Source organism: Lipotes vexillifer, unplaced genomic scaffold (assembly GCF_000442215.2).
Source record: "Lipotes vexillifer unplaced genomic scaffold, Lipotes_vexillifer_v1.1 scaffold689, whole genome shotgun sequence".
Lineage (NCBI taxonomy): Eukaryota > Metazoa > Chordata > Mammalia > Artiodactyla > Lipotidae > Lipotes > Lipotes vexillifer.
The window spans coordinates 805,491-819,492 of NW_006772359.1; the positions used below are offsets into that span (position 1 = coordinate 805,491).

At 48.3% G+C, this 14,002-nt stretch overlaps 1 protein-coding gene across 2 annotated transcripts in view; it reads right to left on the reverse strand.

Annotated features, from left to right (window-relative positions):
* Positions 1-12,753, reverse strand: part of EVA1C (eva-1 homolog C) — an 86,729-nt gene extending 73,976 nt beyond the window's left edge. For both annotated transcript variants that reach the window (XM_007447417.1, XM_007447416.1), the window contains exon 1: positions 12,176-12,753. In XM_007447417.1, coding sequence (XP_007447479.1) covers positions 12,176-12,335 — 160 coding nt within the window. In that variant the 5' untranslated portion in view covers positions 12,336-12,753. The remainder of the gene's footprint in view (positions 1-12,175) is intronic.
* Between the last annotated feature and the right edge of the window lie 1,249 nt (positions 12,754-14,002).

Sequence of the window (14,002 nt, forward strand, 5' to 3'; positions counted from 1 at the left end):
CCCCTGCCTGCTCTTTTGGAAACAATACTGTATTTTCTCTGTGTTTGGCAGAAAGAAAGAAATATTTTAATTAGTGTTGCAACCTGTTTGAAAGAAGGGTGACAGAGAAAGGCAAGCTCTGACAGTGGTTGGCTGTCCGCCGGTCTGGTGGCTTCTGGGCAGGGGTTGTAGCTATCATTTCAGAGGAATCTGTTTGATTCTCCTTCTACTCAGTGTGGGCCCTACAATGATGCCCGGTCCCATGACCACAGAAGCTTCAAATGTGGCCTGATAAGGTGATAACATTCAGCACAGAGGGGTGGGCAGGGTTGCACTGAAATAGTAATCGATGATTCATCCATGCAATTAACACTCTTAGAACCATCTTTGAACAGGTCTCTTTAGAGAGTATATAACAGGCGGCACAGATGGGGACACAACGTTGCACAGAAATGTCAGCGGGTATATGTGCTGTCAGTCTGTGGATGCAAAGGTGGGGGGCGGTTAGACAGGGTGCAGGAAGAAGGGAAGCAGGAACAGAGGAGGAGGAAAGTTGGGGGAGGCAGTGAGAGGAGCCAGGGAAAAGCAGATCTGAGCATGGTTTTCAAGATTTGCTCTCTTCCTTTTAAAAATTCAAATCAAATTGCCCCCCCATCCTGCCCCACGCCTAGGATTGTTTCAGTGAAGTTGTGAAATAATTGAGAGGTGTTGCAAACACATCCTCGCACTGTGAGCGAGCAAGCGACTTCAAGTCTAAACATCTCTGCATCCAGAGGGTTATTTTAGATTGACATTAACGATGGCTAGTATTTGAGCTTGAAAGGAGGAGGACAAAAGGGCCAAAGACATAGGCAAGTTCCAGAGAGGAAGCTGGGGGTGAGGGGAGCCTGAAGAAAAATCTCCTGGATGAGAGCAGTGCCTGGATTGCCACGTCCTTGGCTTTGAGGAACTGAAGGCTTTTGGGTGGCTGCAGAAGGCGAGCTGGCCTTGAAAAGAGCATCGTGGAGCCACCTCTAGGTTTTCCAGACTCAACCTTGGTTTTTAAAAACTGTTCCCACCTTTTTGAGATTCCGAACTTGTAGAACATAAAGCCATGGCATGTTGTCTTGTCTGGCCCAGCATTCCTCAACCTCAGCACGAGGACTGAGGACCTGATCATTCCCTGCTGTAGTGGCTCTCCTAGGATGTTTAGCAGCATCCCTGGCTTCTACTCACCAGATGCCAATAGCGCCCCTAGCTGTGAAGAATCAAACTGCCTCCAGACATTGCCAAATATTCCGGGGGGACAAAGTCTCCCTGGGTTGAGAATCATTGGCTTCTTTCTTTCTTTTTTTATTGAGATACAGCTGATGTACAGTATTGTGTTAGCTTCGGGTGCACAGCACGGTGATTCAGTATTTTTGCCGACTAGAATCCGTTACAACTTATTACAAGATAATGGGTATAATTCCCAGTGCTATACAGTAACTGTTTGTTGCTTATCTATTTTATGTATAGTAGTTTGCATCTATTAATCCCATGCCCCTAACTTAACCCTCCCCCGCTTCCCTCTGCTCTTTGGTAACCATTAGTTTGTTTTCTAAGTCTGTGAGTCTGTTTCTGTTTTGTATATACGTTCATTTGTATTATTTTTTAGATTCCATGTATAAGTAAATATCATATAGCATTTGTCCTTCTCTGTCTTATTTCAGTAAGCACTGAGAATCACTGGTTTAGATTAAACATTAGGACAAGCTAAATTTTCCTTGAGTGAAGACAGCCATCTACTATAAGGACCACATGGCATTTTTGGTGAAGACTGACAACCCAAATAACCTGCCTTGAAGAGCCAGAAAGAAACACAGAAGTCTGAGACAAGAGGAGACCTTTTTCCTCAAAGCACTGCTTTATGGCTTTAGGGATCCATAACACTATTTACACATAATCCTGGGGACAAAAATCTTGGAGCCTTTTGCTTAAAAAAAAAAAAAAAGTAAATCAGAAGAAAGGGACCTTCACACTTAAACTAAGGTTTAAAGAGGCAAAGCAGAGAAGACCATGGGCTCCGTTCTGTAGAATTCTCCACAGCCTGCAGGACAGACTCCACGCAGCAGGTCCTGCAGCTCCGGGGCCTTTGAGGCCCCTTTTCATCCGGAGGCTGCAGATGGCACCTGAGTCTTTATATCCGGTCTGACTTGTCCACAAAGCATTTGGCATTGTTAGCTTTGGAAGGTGTGTTTAGGCCTCACAACATAGAAGAAGGTGTTTAAAAACGACTGTCCCTTAATTTCACCATCAAATGGACAGAAAAGAGGTGTGTGAGCCTGAACTTGAGTCAGTGTACATGTTTTTAATAGAAAGGAGACTATAATTGCATGCACTCCTTGAAGTGTATCCCTCAAAAGCTGTACAAATTGGCCTTCTAGATAAGATCGTGCGTTCTCATCTCCACCTGTCTCCCGCTGAACAAACAGAGAAGAGAAAGGGCTCCGTGACCCAGGTCTCTCTCGTTCCAGAGTACAGTACTACGATTGATTTATGATTTCTAAGCCTGAGACCTTTGGAAGCCGCCAAACATGAAAAGAGGGGAAAATCTTCTAAGTCAAGAGTAGAAAGGGAAGGACTTGGTAGCAGAGCACCCTTCTCAGACTCTGAAACACTACTCTGAAAGCTGTCATGAGTATGCATCACTCAGGCCGTCACAGACAAAAAGGGTTATTTTATCCAGATTATTCCCCCACATTGCAGGGGAAAAGGGACTCATTTGTAATCATCAAAGGAATGCTGACAGACTTGAAATGGGATTACATTCTATTATCCTCATCCGAATTAAAGATTTGTTTTGGAGATCATTCTTAGGTTTCTTCCTCCCTGCTCCTCCAACCCCAAATGAGGTGATTTGTATTCATGGGACATCTGAGGCAGACATGAAATCAGACAGTTTGCAAACATACATTTCAGAGTCAGTGGCCTGAGTTTTGAATTTTAATGTTGCCTGCTTCTCTGTGTATAGAAAACTTGACCCTCACGTCGAAACTAACCCCAAGCATCGCTTCATTCCCTACATTGTTAATGCAGGAGAAATTCATCTCCAGGAGCCTGAGTGAGCAAGTGATACAGGTGTCCTGAAATGCAGGTGTGAAAATGTAAAACCTATACATGGGCAGTGTCATCTGGTAGGTCTATGGATACACTACTAAACCCTCAATTCCAAGCTCTGTGCTTTGGATACCATTTTGAGAATGTGACCTGCCAAATCTATTCTTCATCCCTCAAACTGCTTGTTATCTGTGTGACTATGAAACCACTGAGAAAGAAGCTTTCTCAAGACAGAACTGACTCTTTAGTGTAGGCCTGTATGATACCTAGCACAGCATCTGATACCTGAAAGACCTGAGAACATTTCTTCTTCTTTCATACAGACCTTCCACTGTGTACTCACAAGGGAACTGATGCCCATCTGGTAAGGAGTACTGGGTACCCTCAGGATGAAAGTCATAAGTCAGTGGAAGAGTTCAACTGGGTCAAAAAGCTATCTCTTGATTTTAGCTGCCAAAAGGACAAGATATCTTAGAGAACATCTCTATCAAGGCAAGGAAACGACACTCTCTAAGCAGGCAGACAGCAAAAAATATAGGTAAAGTGCATTAGAAGTTATACCATTTCTTTGCTCATCATTTCTTTTCTTTATATCTCAAGTCTTCCTTCTAGACTCAGTGTCCTTCCTCAGGAAGTATATTCTTTAGTAGTTCTTCAGTAAGGATTTATTAGTGGTAAACGTGCCCTTATTTCACACTCACTCTTGAAGATAGTTTAGCTGGGTATATAGCTCTGCACTGACAGTTTTTTTTCCCCCAGAACCTGGAAAATATTTGACTGGCTTCTGGCTCTCACTGTTATGGGAAAGCCTTTATAGATGAAAATTTTTTTCTCTCTGATCGTTTTAAAACTGTCACTTTGTTTTAGCATTTTGTAGTTTTAATATGGTAGGCATAAATTTATTTTTATTTATCTTGCTTGAGATTCTTGAATCTGAATCATTCATCAACTCTTGAAAATTGACTCTAAGGTATTATCACTTTGAGTGTTGCCTCTCTCTCATTTTCCCTATTCTCCCTTTCTGGAATACTGATCCGCTGTATGTTGAACCTTCATTCCATTTTCCATGTCTTATAAACTTTTTTCCGTGTCTTTATCTCTTTTGCAGCATTCTGGATCATTTTCCCAGCTTTATTTTCCAGTTCACTATTTCTCTCTTCAGCTGCATCTAATCTACCCATCAAGCTTTGAACTTCAATGAATATATTTTTCATGTTAGTACATATATTTGATTCCTTAAAAAAATATGCCTGATCTTTCTTGATAGCCTTTCATTCTTTCTTCATGTTTTAGATTCTCTTTTATTTTTTTTTTATGTTTTACATTCCCTATTTTATTTATTAAAAACTCTGTTGTTTTTGCTGCTGACTATTATTCATATAGTGTAATTTTGGATACTGTGTTCATAATCAGCAGAATTTTATCTATCAGAATCTGTGGGGCCTGTGTTGATGTTTCTATGCAGGGAGTATTTGTGTGTTTTTCCCAGGCACCCTGGGGCACTGCTAACCTGGGACAACTTTTTCAGTTTCTCAGCTTGCGTTTCCTGGTAAAGGCAACGTGAATTCAAAACCCAGACTCTTGAAAAGGCAGACCTGTGGTTACATAGTCTCAACAGAGATTATTTTTTCCTCCAATCCTGAACCTAAGCTGAGATGTTTCCTTGTCATCTTTCTTTACAAGAAGGCTGATTTGTTTTTCATGCATCTTTTTATGAGTGTTTAGCCCTTCCATGTCCTGGCCTTATAAGGAGATCTTTATTCCAATTTCTCACTTGACATTGGTCTAATGCCTTGTCTCTTGCCCTCATGTACCTATTAAATCCTGGTTGTAAAGCTCATCAAAGGCCCCAGTGTAGCCATAGGGTTGGTGCCAGCAAACTGCTTCAGTTCTCTGATCCCTCTTCATTTTTGTTCCCTGGCCACTCCTTGCATTTAGTCACTCACTCATGCATTTAAAGGATGTTTGTTATGTTTTATTCACCAGCCCTAAGTGTTTCGTTGGGGAAACAATTCCAGAACACCAGTTCCACCATATTTCCAGAAATGAATTATAGATCCTATCCCGTAATCAGTTATTTGGGGCTGGATGGTGCTATCTCTAGACACGACACGGAATGGACAATACCTGTAAGTCCTGGGAAAGATTTGGATCTGGTATATTAAGAGATAAACATTACAGAAGTGGCACTGTTTTAAACAACTTGTCATTTATTTGTTTTAGTATTAGAGAAGCTGCCTGCATTCAAATCCCCCAAAGTTACTTAGCCTCTCTTGATGCTGTTTCTTCAACTTATCATAGGAGTGTTCCCTTCGTAGCGTTGTGAGGATTAGATGAGTTAATGAACACGAAGTTCTTAAAGCGCTGTGCGGCACACAGTGCTTTATGTTCTTGATACACTATAGTATTTTTAACTAACTTCTCTTACTTGTGCTAAGGGAACCAAGTAAAGAATATACCCCTTACAATGGGTCAGAGTTTAAACTGAGATGGTGCACACATAGGGGCCAGCTAAGGGGTAGCAGAATTAGAGACTCCACAGGGAAGGAGAGAAGCTCAGAGAAAACAGATTAGAATCACTTGGTCAGCCACCCTCCCATCTGAGAGTCTCCTTCTATCGCTAAAATCTAGGTGACTCTAGGACTGATGTTATTCAGGGAAGCTATTTCCTTCCAGAAAGATACAAACACATCAGCCTCATTAAAATAGTGGCTGAGGGCTTCCCTGGTGGCACAGTGGTTAAGAATCCGCCTGCCAATGCAAGGGACATGGGTTTGAGCCCTGGCCTGGGAAGATCTCACATGCTGTGGAGCAACTAAGCCTGTGCACCACAAATACTGAGCCCGAGCTCTCGAACCCGCAAGCCACAACTACTGAGCCCAAGTGCCACAACTACTGAAGCCTGCGTGCCTAGAGCCCATGCTCTGCAAGAAGAGAAGCCACGACAATGAGAAGCCCGCACACTGCAACGAAGAGTAGCCCTCACTCATCGCAACTAAAGAAAGCTCGTGCACAGCAATGAAGACCCAACACAACCATAAATAAATAAATAAATAAATAAATAAATTTTAAAAATAAATAAAAATAAAATAAAATAGTGGCCAAGTATCATAAAAGTTCAGAATGCCTCGCCCCTAGCTTCCACGTCCATTACTTAGCTTGAATGACAAGAGTATGGATTTTTGAAGCAAGACTGTTACGGGATTCACATCCTGCCTCTAAATTTTACTAGCAGTTGTTAACTGGGGTAGTGCGCATGGTAGGGGTAGGGCTGGGTCACATAGGCGCAGTTGTTCTTTCAGTGTATGTTATTTCCAAAGTGGTGCCTTTTCAAGAATTTTAAAGGTGCTGACAGGATGGCTGAGAAGACCAGTGGTCTCCCAATTTTTTAAATCATGAACCCCATCAGTAAAAATATTTTGAGAACACATCTCCACTATATTACATTTAGAAATTATGTTATAAATCAGCTATACTTCAATGAAATAAATTTTTTTTTTTTTTTTTTTTTTTTTTGCGGTACGCGGGCCTCTCACTGTTGTGCCCTCTCCCGTTGTGGAGCACAGGCTCCAGACGCGCAGGCTCAGCGGCCATGGCTCACGGGCCCAGCCGCTCCGCGGCACGTGGGATCCTCCCGGACCGGGGCACGAACCCGTGTCCCCTGCATCGGCAGGCGGACTCTCAATCACTGCGCCACCAGGGAAGCCCAAAATAAATTTTTTAAAAAAGAGATTATGTACTGTTCTACTGTCGACTTGTATGGGGTTTTTTTTGTTTTTGTTTTTAGTTTTTGTTTTTGGCCACATGGCGTGGCTTATGGGATCTTAGTTCCCTGACCAGGGATTGAACATGGGCCACGGCAGTGAAACCACCAAGTCCTAACCACTGGACAGGCAGGGAACTCCCTCAACTTTACGTTAATTATAAGCAAAACATAACTTCTTTTTTAAAGATAGAAAAGAAACAAATAGAAAAGAACAGAAGTTCTAACATTTTTCTCCTGTATCCGCTAATGACCTTGTGCCTGTACCTACTATGGATGAATTGTGATGAGAAGATGTGGAAGGAAGGAATGGGAAAAGGTCAGTCTACCCAGAGGGCAACTGAAACCGCCACGGTCAATCCAAGGACTATACAGAAAGGTTAAGCAAATTGTGGCACTTTTTCTCTGGCCTTGTGCCCCACTCAGCACCCACACGGGCCAAGCCCCGCAGCCTGGCCCTACTCCTGGGCTGGAGTTAGGGTCTGCCTCTGCTCTGCTTCCTAGCTAGGAGGTCTTGGGCGAGTCACTTAACCTCTCTGAGGCTGGGTAAAGTGAGACTACTACTTACCTCACAGTGTTGCTGTGAGGATGAAATCAGATAACCCTGTGCTCAATTAATTTTTACACCCTTCCTTTCTGTTCCTTCCTTGAAACGGCTACTAGGCTGCCCTTTCCAATTAAGCGCCTGGGAGACCAAAGCCATTAATAACAGGACCACTCCCTTACCCAGACTCCTCTTCTAGGCTACAGAAAGAGCTGGGGGAGAACACTTTTCAAACGTTTGTCACTTTCCATGGAAACAGACTAGCCCTTTGAGACACTTACTCTGCATCCCTCTTTTTCTGTGACAGCTGGACACCTCCTGCAGACATTTGCTTTGTTTTTTTCCTTCGTTACGAGCTGGCTTTTCGCTCCATAAAAGTTTTGAAAATGAAGACAATCCTGAATAAAAGGATGATGTGACCAAGGCATACTAAAAAGAAGAGCTGTGCATGTGCACATAGGCACACGTGCATGTATGTATAAGTGTGTGCATACGTGTGTGCTGGGATGCAGTGGCAAACTGAGAGCTGGGAAAATACATCCTGGCCTCCCTGGTGGTGAGCCCTGGGGTGCGGGGGGGGGGGGGAAGGGAGACCCCGCCATGCCCGTGTCCCCGTGGATGAACTGACACAAAGATAGGAGGCAGCCCTGCCCTCTGACACCAGAGCGATGGTTCTCAACTCTGGCTGTGCACTAGAATTGCCTGGGGGCTTTGAAAAAGAAACCAATGCCTGGATCTCCCAGATCAATTAAATCAGAAGCCTTGAGTTGCCGCTAGAGCATCCATACAGTTGTTTAGACTCAAGCAGTTCTAGTGTGCAGCCAGGGTTGAGACCCACTGCCTCTCTGAACAGAACAGGAAGGTTCAACCTCTGCTAAATGGACAACTCCATCACGACCAAGTTCCCACCCCCGAGCCCCCAAGATCAACTGAGTGACCATTTTTCTACATTCTGAAATTCCTGACCAATGAAATAGGAGCTAGGATGGGGCTAATTTGCTGGGCTGCAAATGATCTGATAACAAGCCCCATATCTTGTTTGCTTGGCCTACTGATTCCCGGGGGCGGGAGGTAGGACGTCAGCCCAGAGACCCACTTCTCTCGTGCAGTGCCCTTTCTTTGAGGTCTGAGGACATCTGGGTACAAGGAAGGCCTTAAAAGCTGCTTTGCTCCCCTTGTTTCTCACCTCCTTTCCTTTCTGCTTCCCACATTTACCACTACGTGCCCTAGGGTAAAACCAAACGTGTAAACATATGGTCATGACGACTTTGTCAAAAGTCAAGAGTCTTCTGGGAATCCAAGTGGGAACTTGGTGAATTTTCCATCCTTTCCTTCCCTCTCTGCCCATCAGCCCATCCATCACTTTGAACTTCTTTGAGAAGAAAGAAAAAAAAGAAAAAACACGAAATAAAACAGAAGAGGGAGAAAGGGAAGAGCAGATGGAGAAGACTGTGCCTGCCCTCAGCAAAGAGTAAAACCACCAAAAACATGAACAAGACCTGACGGACACGGCAAACTAAGTTCAGGGATGCGCTGAAACATCACGCTTTAAAGCAGGACCAAATGTAGAGGGTCCTTAGCGTTTTATGGCTGGAACCAAAATGGCACCCCTCCCTCCCCTCTGCCCTCATCCTGCCTTGTTCTTTGAACAAAGATGATGCTGACATTACCTTTCTATTAAAAAAAAAAAAAAAAATCAGTGATCAGTTTGGACCTCTCAGGCTAAATCCTCAATTTGGGAATGCAGTCAAAAGACCAGAAGACCATCCCAGAGGAAAATGGATGAAAGCCAAGCACATTTGAGTTCGGGATTAAGGATCAGAGGCAGTAATTTTGCATGAACTGTTCTTGCCTTCCTGGGATGTGTTTTTAATGCAGTGATGATAGCCTTCCAGTGGCCGCTGGCAGCATCTCAACGTCTTCAGGGAGGAGACGGAAGGGGGTGTTTAGGGAGCCTGTTTCCTAGCAGGCTTGGAAGTGATTAGCACAAGTCACGAGCATGGAGGGGGAGAGGCAGGCCCCGATGCAGCCTCTGGCTTATTAAGAGTGAGATCCGATGCTGGAATCCCTGGGGCCAAAAAAAATCAATGACCCAGGAAAACTACACCAGCTGACAGCCTCAGGAAAAAGCTCAAGGAAGAGTTGCAAAGAAGAGAAAGGCTTAAGTAACTTTCCAAAACTCCGCACTGTTAATCTCCCAGGAGGCCCTACACTGTACAGACAATAGCTGGGACCCCTTCCATTTTGTCACTTTCTTTCACCTGGATTCACCATCCCCTTCTTCACGAAGGTTGAAGGGGGTCCCAAGTTCCCTCCACCCTCCCTCTGTCTGGCTCCTTGATGTTTCCTTGTTTAGAAAAACAAGCAAGTAACTACATTGTCAAATGCTGCTCTCCAGCTCTCAGCTATTGCTGTCAGGCTCCGACAGGGAGGGTCCACTGTCTTTTTTCAGGCACTGGTTTCTACACACCCCTCCAAGTGCAGGAATAGGACCTCCTGTCCCCAGGAAAGCAGGCATCAGGCTTTGAGGCCACAGTTGGGGGGTGGCAGGGGCGGAGGTGTGTGTTGGAGTCACGTGATCAGGACCCACTGCTTCAATGAAAACATTCAACTGGACCCTCAGACTGTCATCTTTGGAGCTTAGGAGTTTTCCTCGATGCCGTATGTCACATGGTTAGGGGTCCCTAAAGGTTCATTAAGTTTCAAATCAAATGACTCAACTTTGAAGACTTCATCTTTCTCCCTGAGCCTTTTCTAATATTTCCCCAACGCCACACAAGATAGAATCTAGATCTAAACCTGAGCGTGTCTGTGGTTTCAGAGAAGCTTATTTTGCTTTTCTTCTTCCCAAAAGGCTCCCGGGCACTGTCTCCCTGGTCTTCACATCACAAGAGCAAGGCTGACCAGAGGAAACATGGGAACTCCTTGTGGATGCACCTGGAAATATCACCGCCGACCCAACACTGGCTCAGGGAGTTTTAAACCCTGGAATTTAGGTTCCCATCAAAAGCAGGAGAAAATTCCTTTTATTGTTTAGTCATTTAGAAAAACATGTATGAAAACATCCATTTCCCAGGGCAGAGCATCCCTGTTTGATAGCTCAAGTTCACCCTCTGGAACAGTTGCTCCGTACAGACAATTCCAAACTTGGGTGGTAACCTATAGACTGCTTCAAGGATTGCAACTGCTCCACTAAAGAAACAAACTCTAAGTGTCTTTAATCTATGAAAATAATCTAATGGTTACACCGCGATTTACCTAAAGCAATATTTGTTCCGTTACGATGATGTCACAAAAGAAGGGCTTGTTGGCTTTCAGTTCTTTCCTTAACAATATTCAGAGCTTGATGGTGGCTGAATTCAGAACTGCTTTCCATAGCTTAAACCAGCAAAGAGAGAACTTTTCTAGCAGCCAAGAAAGTTCTATTACCAAAAAAAAAAAAAGTCAATAGCACTTGATATTCAGCAGTTTCCCAGCACATTTACCATAGCGCTCTGACCCTGTGGTGCTGGATTTTAAGGACCACAGTTTCCTTGCCAAAGAGACATATCTTGGCTTCCTTTGCTAGGTGGAAACACTGCCTTGATATTAAATATTCAAAGCAAAGAAACTCTGACCCAAGGGCTCTCAGCTAACAATGACATTCTCTGTAAGTAAACTAGAAACCCAACTCAGCTTCTGATTTGCCAGTGTCCCCTGCCATGTACTAGTCTACTGCACAAATAGGGCTGAGGAACGACTCCTGTTTGCCATGATTACACCGCAAAAGACCCTCAGGCAGGGATGCGGGAAGCCTGGACTTGGCAGAAGACGCTGGAAAAGGGGAAGAGTAGGATTCAGAGCTGCTTCCTGGGCAGGGCAGGGGCGAGGAAAGGGTGAAAGGCCTCCCTCCAACCTCACCAGACGGAGACCCAGGTCCGATACAATTGCAAGGACGTTGTTACTCTAAGCAAGCGCGGCCGTAACGTAAGAATGCGGCTCCTATAGCCCTCGTCAACCCAGAAACTTCTCTCACTTTGCTGCGCCACACCTACAGCGCCAGAACTGTCTGAGATCAGCTGCGGAAGCCTTGGTCGCAATCCCCCCAAAGAAAAGCCTCATCCTTTACTGGGAGGGGGAAGTCGTTATTTTTTTGTTAAGGCGACAGGTGACGGGCAATGGGGGATGGAGGTGGGGGACGCTGGTGCCTTTTGGCGGTCAAGTCCTACCCCTCAGTCTCCTCTCTGTTCTGTAAGCTTCTACTCACCTTCTTACTGCATCTCCACCAGACCTCCCATCCCCTTGGGCTTCCCTCGTGCCTGTCGGCGCAGACTTCAGGTCAAGTGTCCTCTGGGCTGGATTCCTTACGTGGGCACCTGAGAGGCTGGCTGGGGCACACCCGGACTATGCGGAGAGCAAACCAAGTGCAACGTGGACCACAACACGTGTTCCAACAGCACAGGGCTCAGTTTAAGGTATTTTAAGCCGACCCGCATCCATCGGGGTCGGGTCCCTGACCCTGGGAAACTGACGAGGAGGTCAACTCATTGAGGGAAAAACTCCAAATACCCTACCCACCCTTCCTTCTCGGGCGGGGGGGGGGGGCCCTGCTGTGGGGGGGGGGGGGGGGGGTGCTCCCCTGCCACCACTCAACATGCGCAGCTACTGAATATGCTAAGGGCTCCTATTATCAGGCAAGAAAACTGGCTCTGAGCGCGCTCCAACTTTAAAACAACCCGGCCTTGCCCCCTCGGGCGCCTGCCCCCAACCGAGGGCTCACCTGGGCGCCCCGCGGCGCCGGGGGCGCACAGCGAAGGGAGGTCGCTTCTTACCGGAGAAGTCCGTGAGCGCTGCGATCTCTTTGGAGCAAACCAGGACGGTGCAGTAGAAGAGTCGCAGGAGCTGCCCGGGAGGCTCTGCCTGCCTGCGGAGGCCGGGATGCTGCGCTGGCTGGGGCGCTGGCGGTGGGCGCGCGTGCCCCGGCAGGAGCATGGTGCGCGGCGCGACAGAGCGCGGGCGCGGGCCCGGGGCGCGCGGGGGGTCGCTGGGCGGAGGGCGGCGTCACATGGCAGGGCGAGTTGGTAGCCAGCGGCTCCGCGGCCCCCTGCCACCTCCTGGCCCAGGCTGCCAGAGCCTCCTCCCCGCCGCGGGCTAGCACCGGCTCCCCAGCAAAGAGGAGGGGGCGGAGAACTGGGGCGGGGCGAGGAGCCCCGGGAAGAGTCCGCGTGGTTTCCCCGAGAGGAAATCTCCGCTGCGGCCGCGCGGGAGGAAACGAGGGCGGGGGGCGAAGGGAAAGTGTAGCCTCTCGCGCCCAGAGCTGCGGAGGCCGGTCCCTGGCGCGCTGCCCGCCGCGGAGGGCGCCCCCAACAGCGCGCCGAGGGTCGCGCAACTTTAGCGCCTTCCACGCCCGGGTCCCCGCCCCGGAGACTGCTCAGCGCCCCTGGCCTGGCCCGCGCTGGCCCCGTGCCAGCCTCGCCCTGGCCGCCTGTGGAGTGCGGCCGGTGCCCGTGACGCACTTGGGAGCCAGAGCCGCGCTTGGAGCCCGGGAGCCCCGGGGTGGGGGCCGCGGGAAGATGGGGTACTGGAGGTATGGGACCGCAACACTGACGTCTCTGCGACCCAGCGCGCTCCACGTGTAGAATCACCAAGCACGCACAGTTATCCCCATTTCACAGAAGCGAAGACCGAGACCCGGAGCATTGCCGGACGCCAAAGCTTACACAGCCAGGAGGGGAACCATCGCGGGGCTGGGGGGAGAGAGGAGGGAGAGGGATGTGCATTGTGCTGAAAACGGATCAGATGGCTCCAGAGCCGGTTTCTTTTCGCTGCGACTACGTTTCCTTTGGGCCCTGGTTGTCCACCGCGCTCAGAGGATCTGACACTGGACCGGCACAAACAGCCGCCGAACGCAATAAATGGGCTTTGTTTTAAAATGGGCCACAGCATCTTTCTGAACCTCTCGATTACGCGCGGTGTAACCTACGTTTGGACGCCCAGCCCGTGGGCGAGGAGCGGGCTGCATGGCTCGGGCTCGGGGGAACCGAGGACAAAGTACTTGGGGGCTCCGTGGCCGCGCGCCGGGTGGGGTACCTGGGGTCCAGGAACCCAAACCCCGCGGGCTGCGCTGGGCGTCCGGGCCAGGCGGCGCCGGCGGGAAGGAGGAGGGCCGGGCGGGCGGGCTCTCGGCACAAAGTGTTCCCGAACACCGCGGGAGGGCATGCCAAGTTCGCGGCGGGCCTGACGCGGAAATGTAGATCATGAGGCCCAAGGGCGGGCCCGGGCGCCCTGCGCCGGCCGGCTCTGAACTGCACCGCGCACGCCGTAGGGTGCGGCGGGGCGGCCTGGACGGAGAAAACCGAGACTCGCTGGCCTACCTGGGGGAACCTCTTAGAGGTGGGCCGCGAGGATCCCAGAGAGCTGGATGTCACTGCGCCTCACACCGTGCTCCGGCAGGGGCAGGGGCAGGGGCAGGGCCAGGAGAACTCGGATTCCGGCCATTACCTCCCTGTCTTGGGCTAGGGGCGAGAGGGGCAAATGCAAACATCAATATTTGTTAGTGGGACCCAGTCTGCCAGGCACAATGATTTTTAAAGTTTACATTAAAATATTCAACCTTCTCAATAACCCTTGGACCTAAGTATTCTTGTGCACGCTCTAGG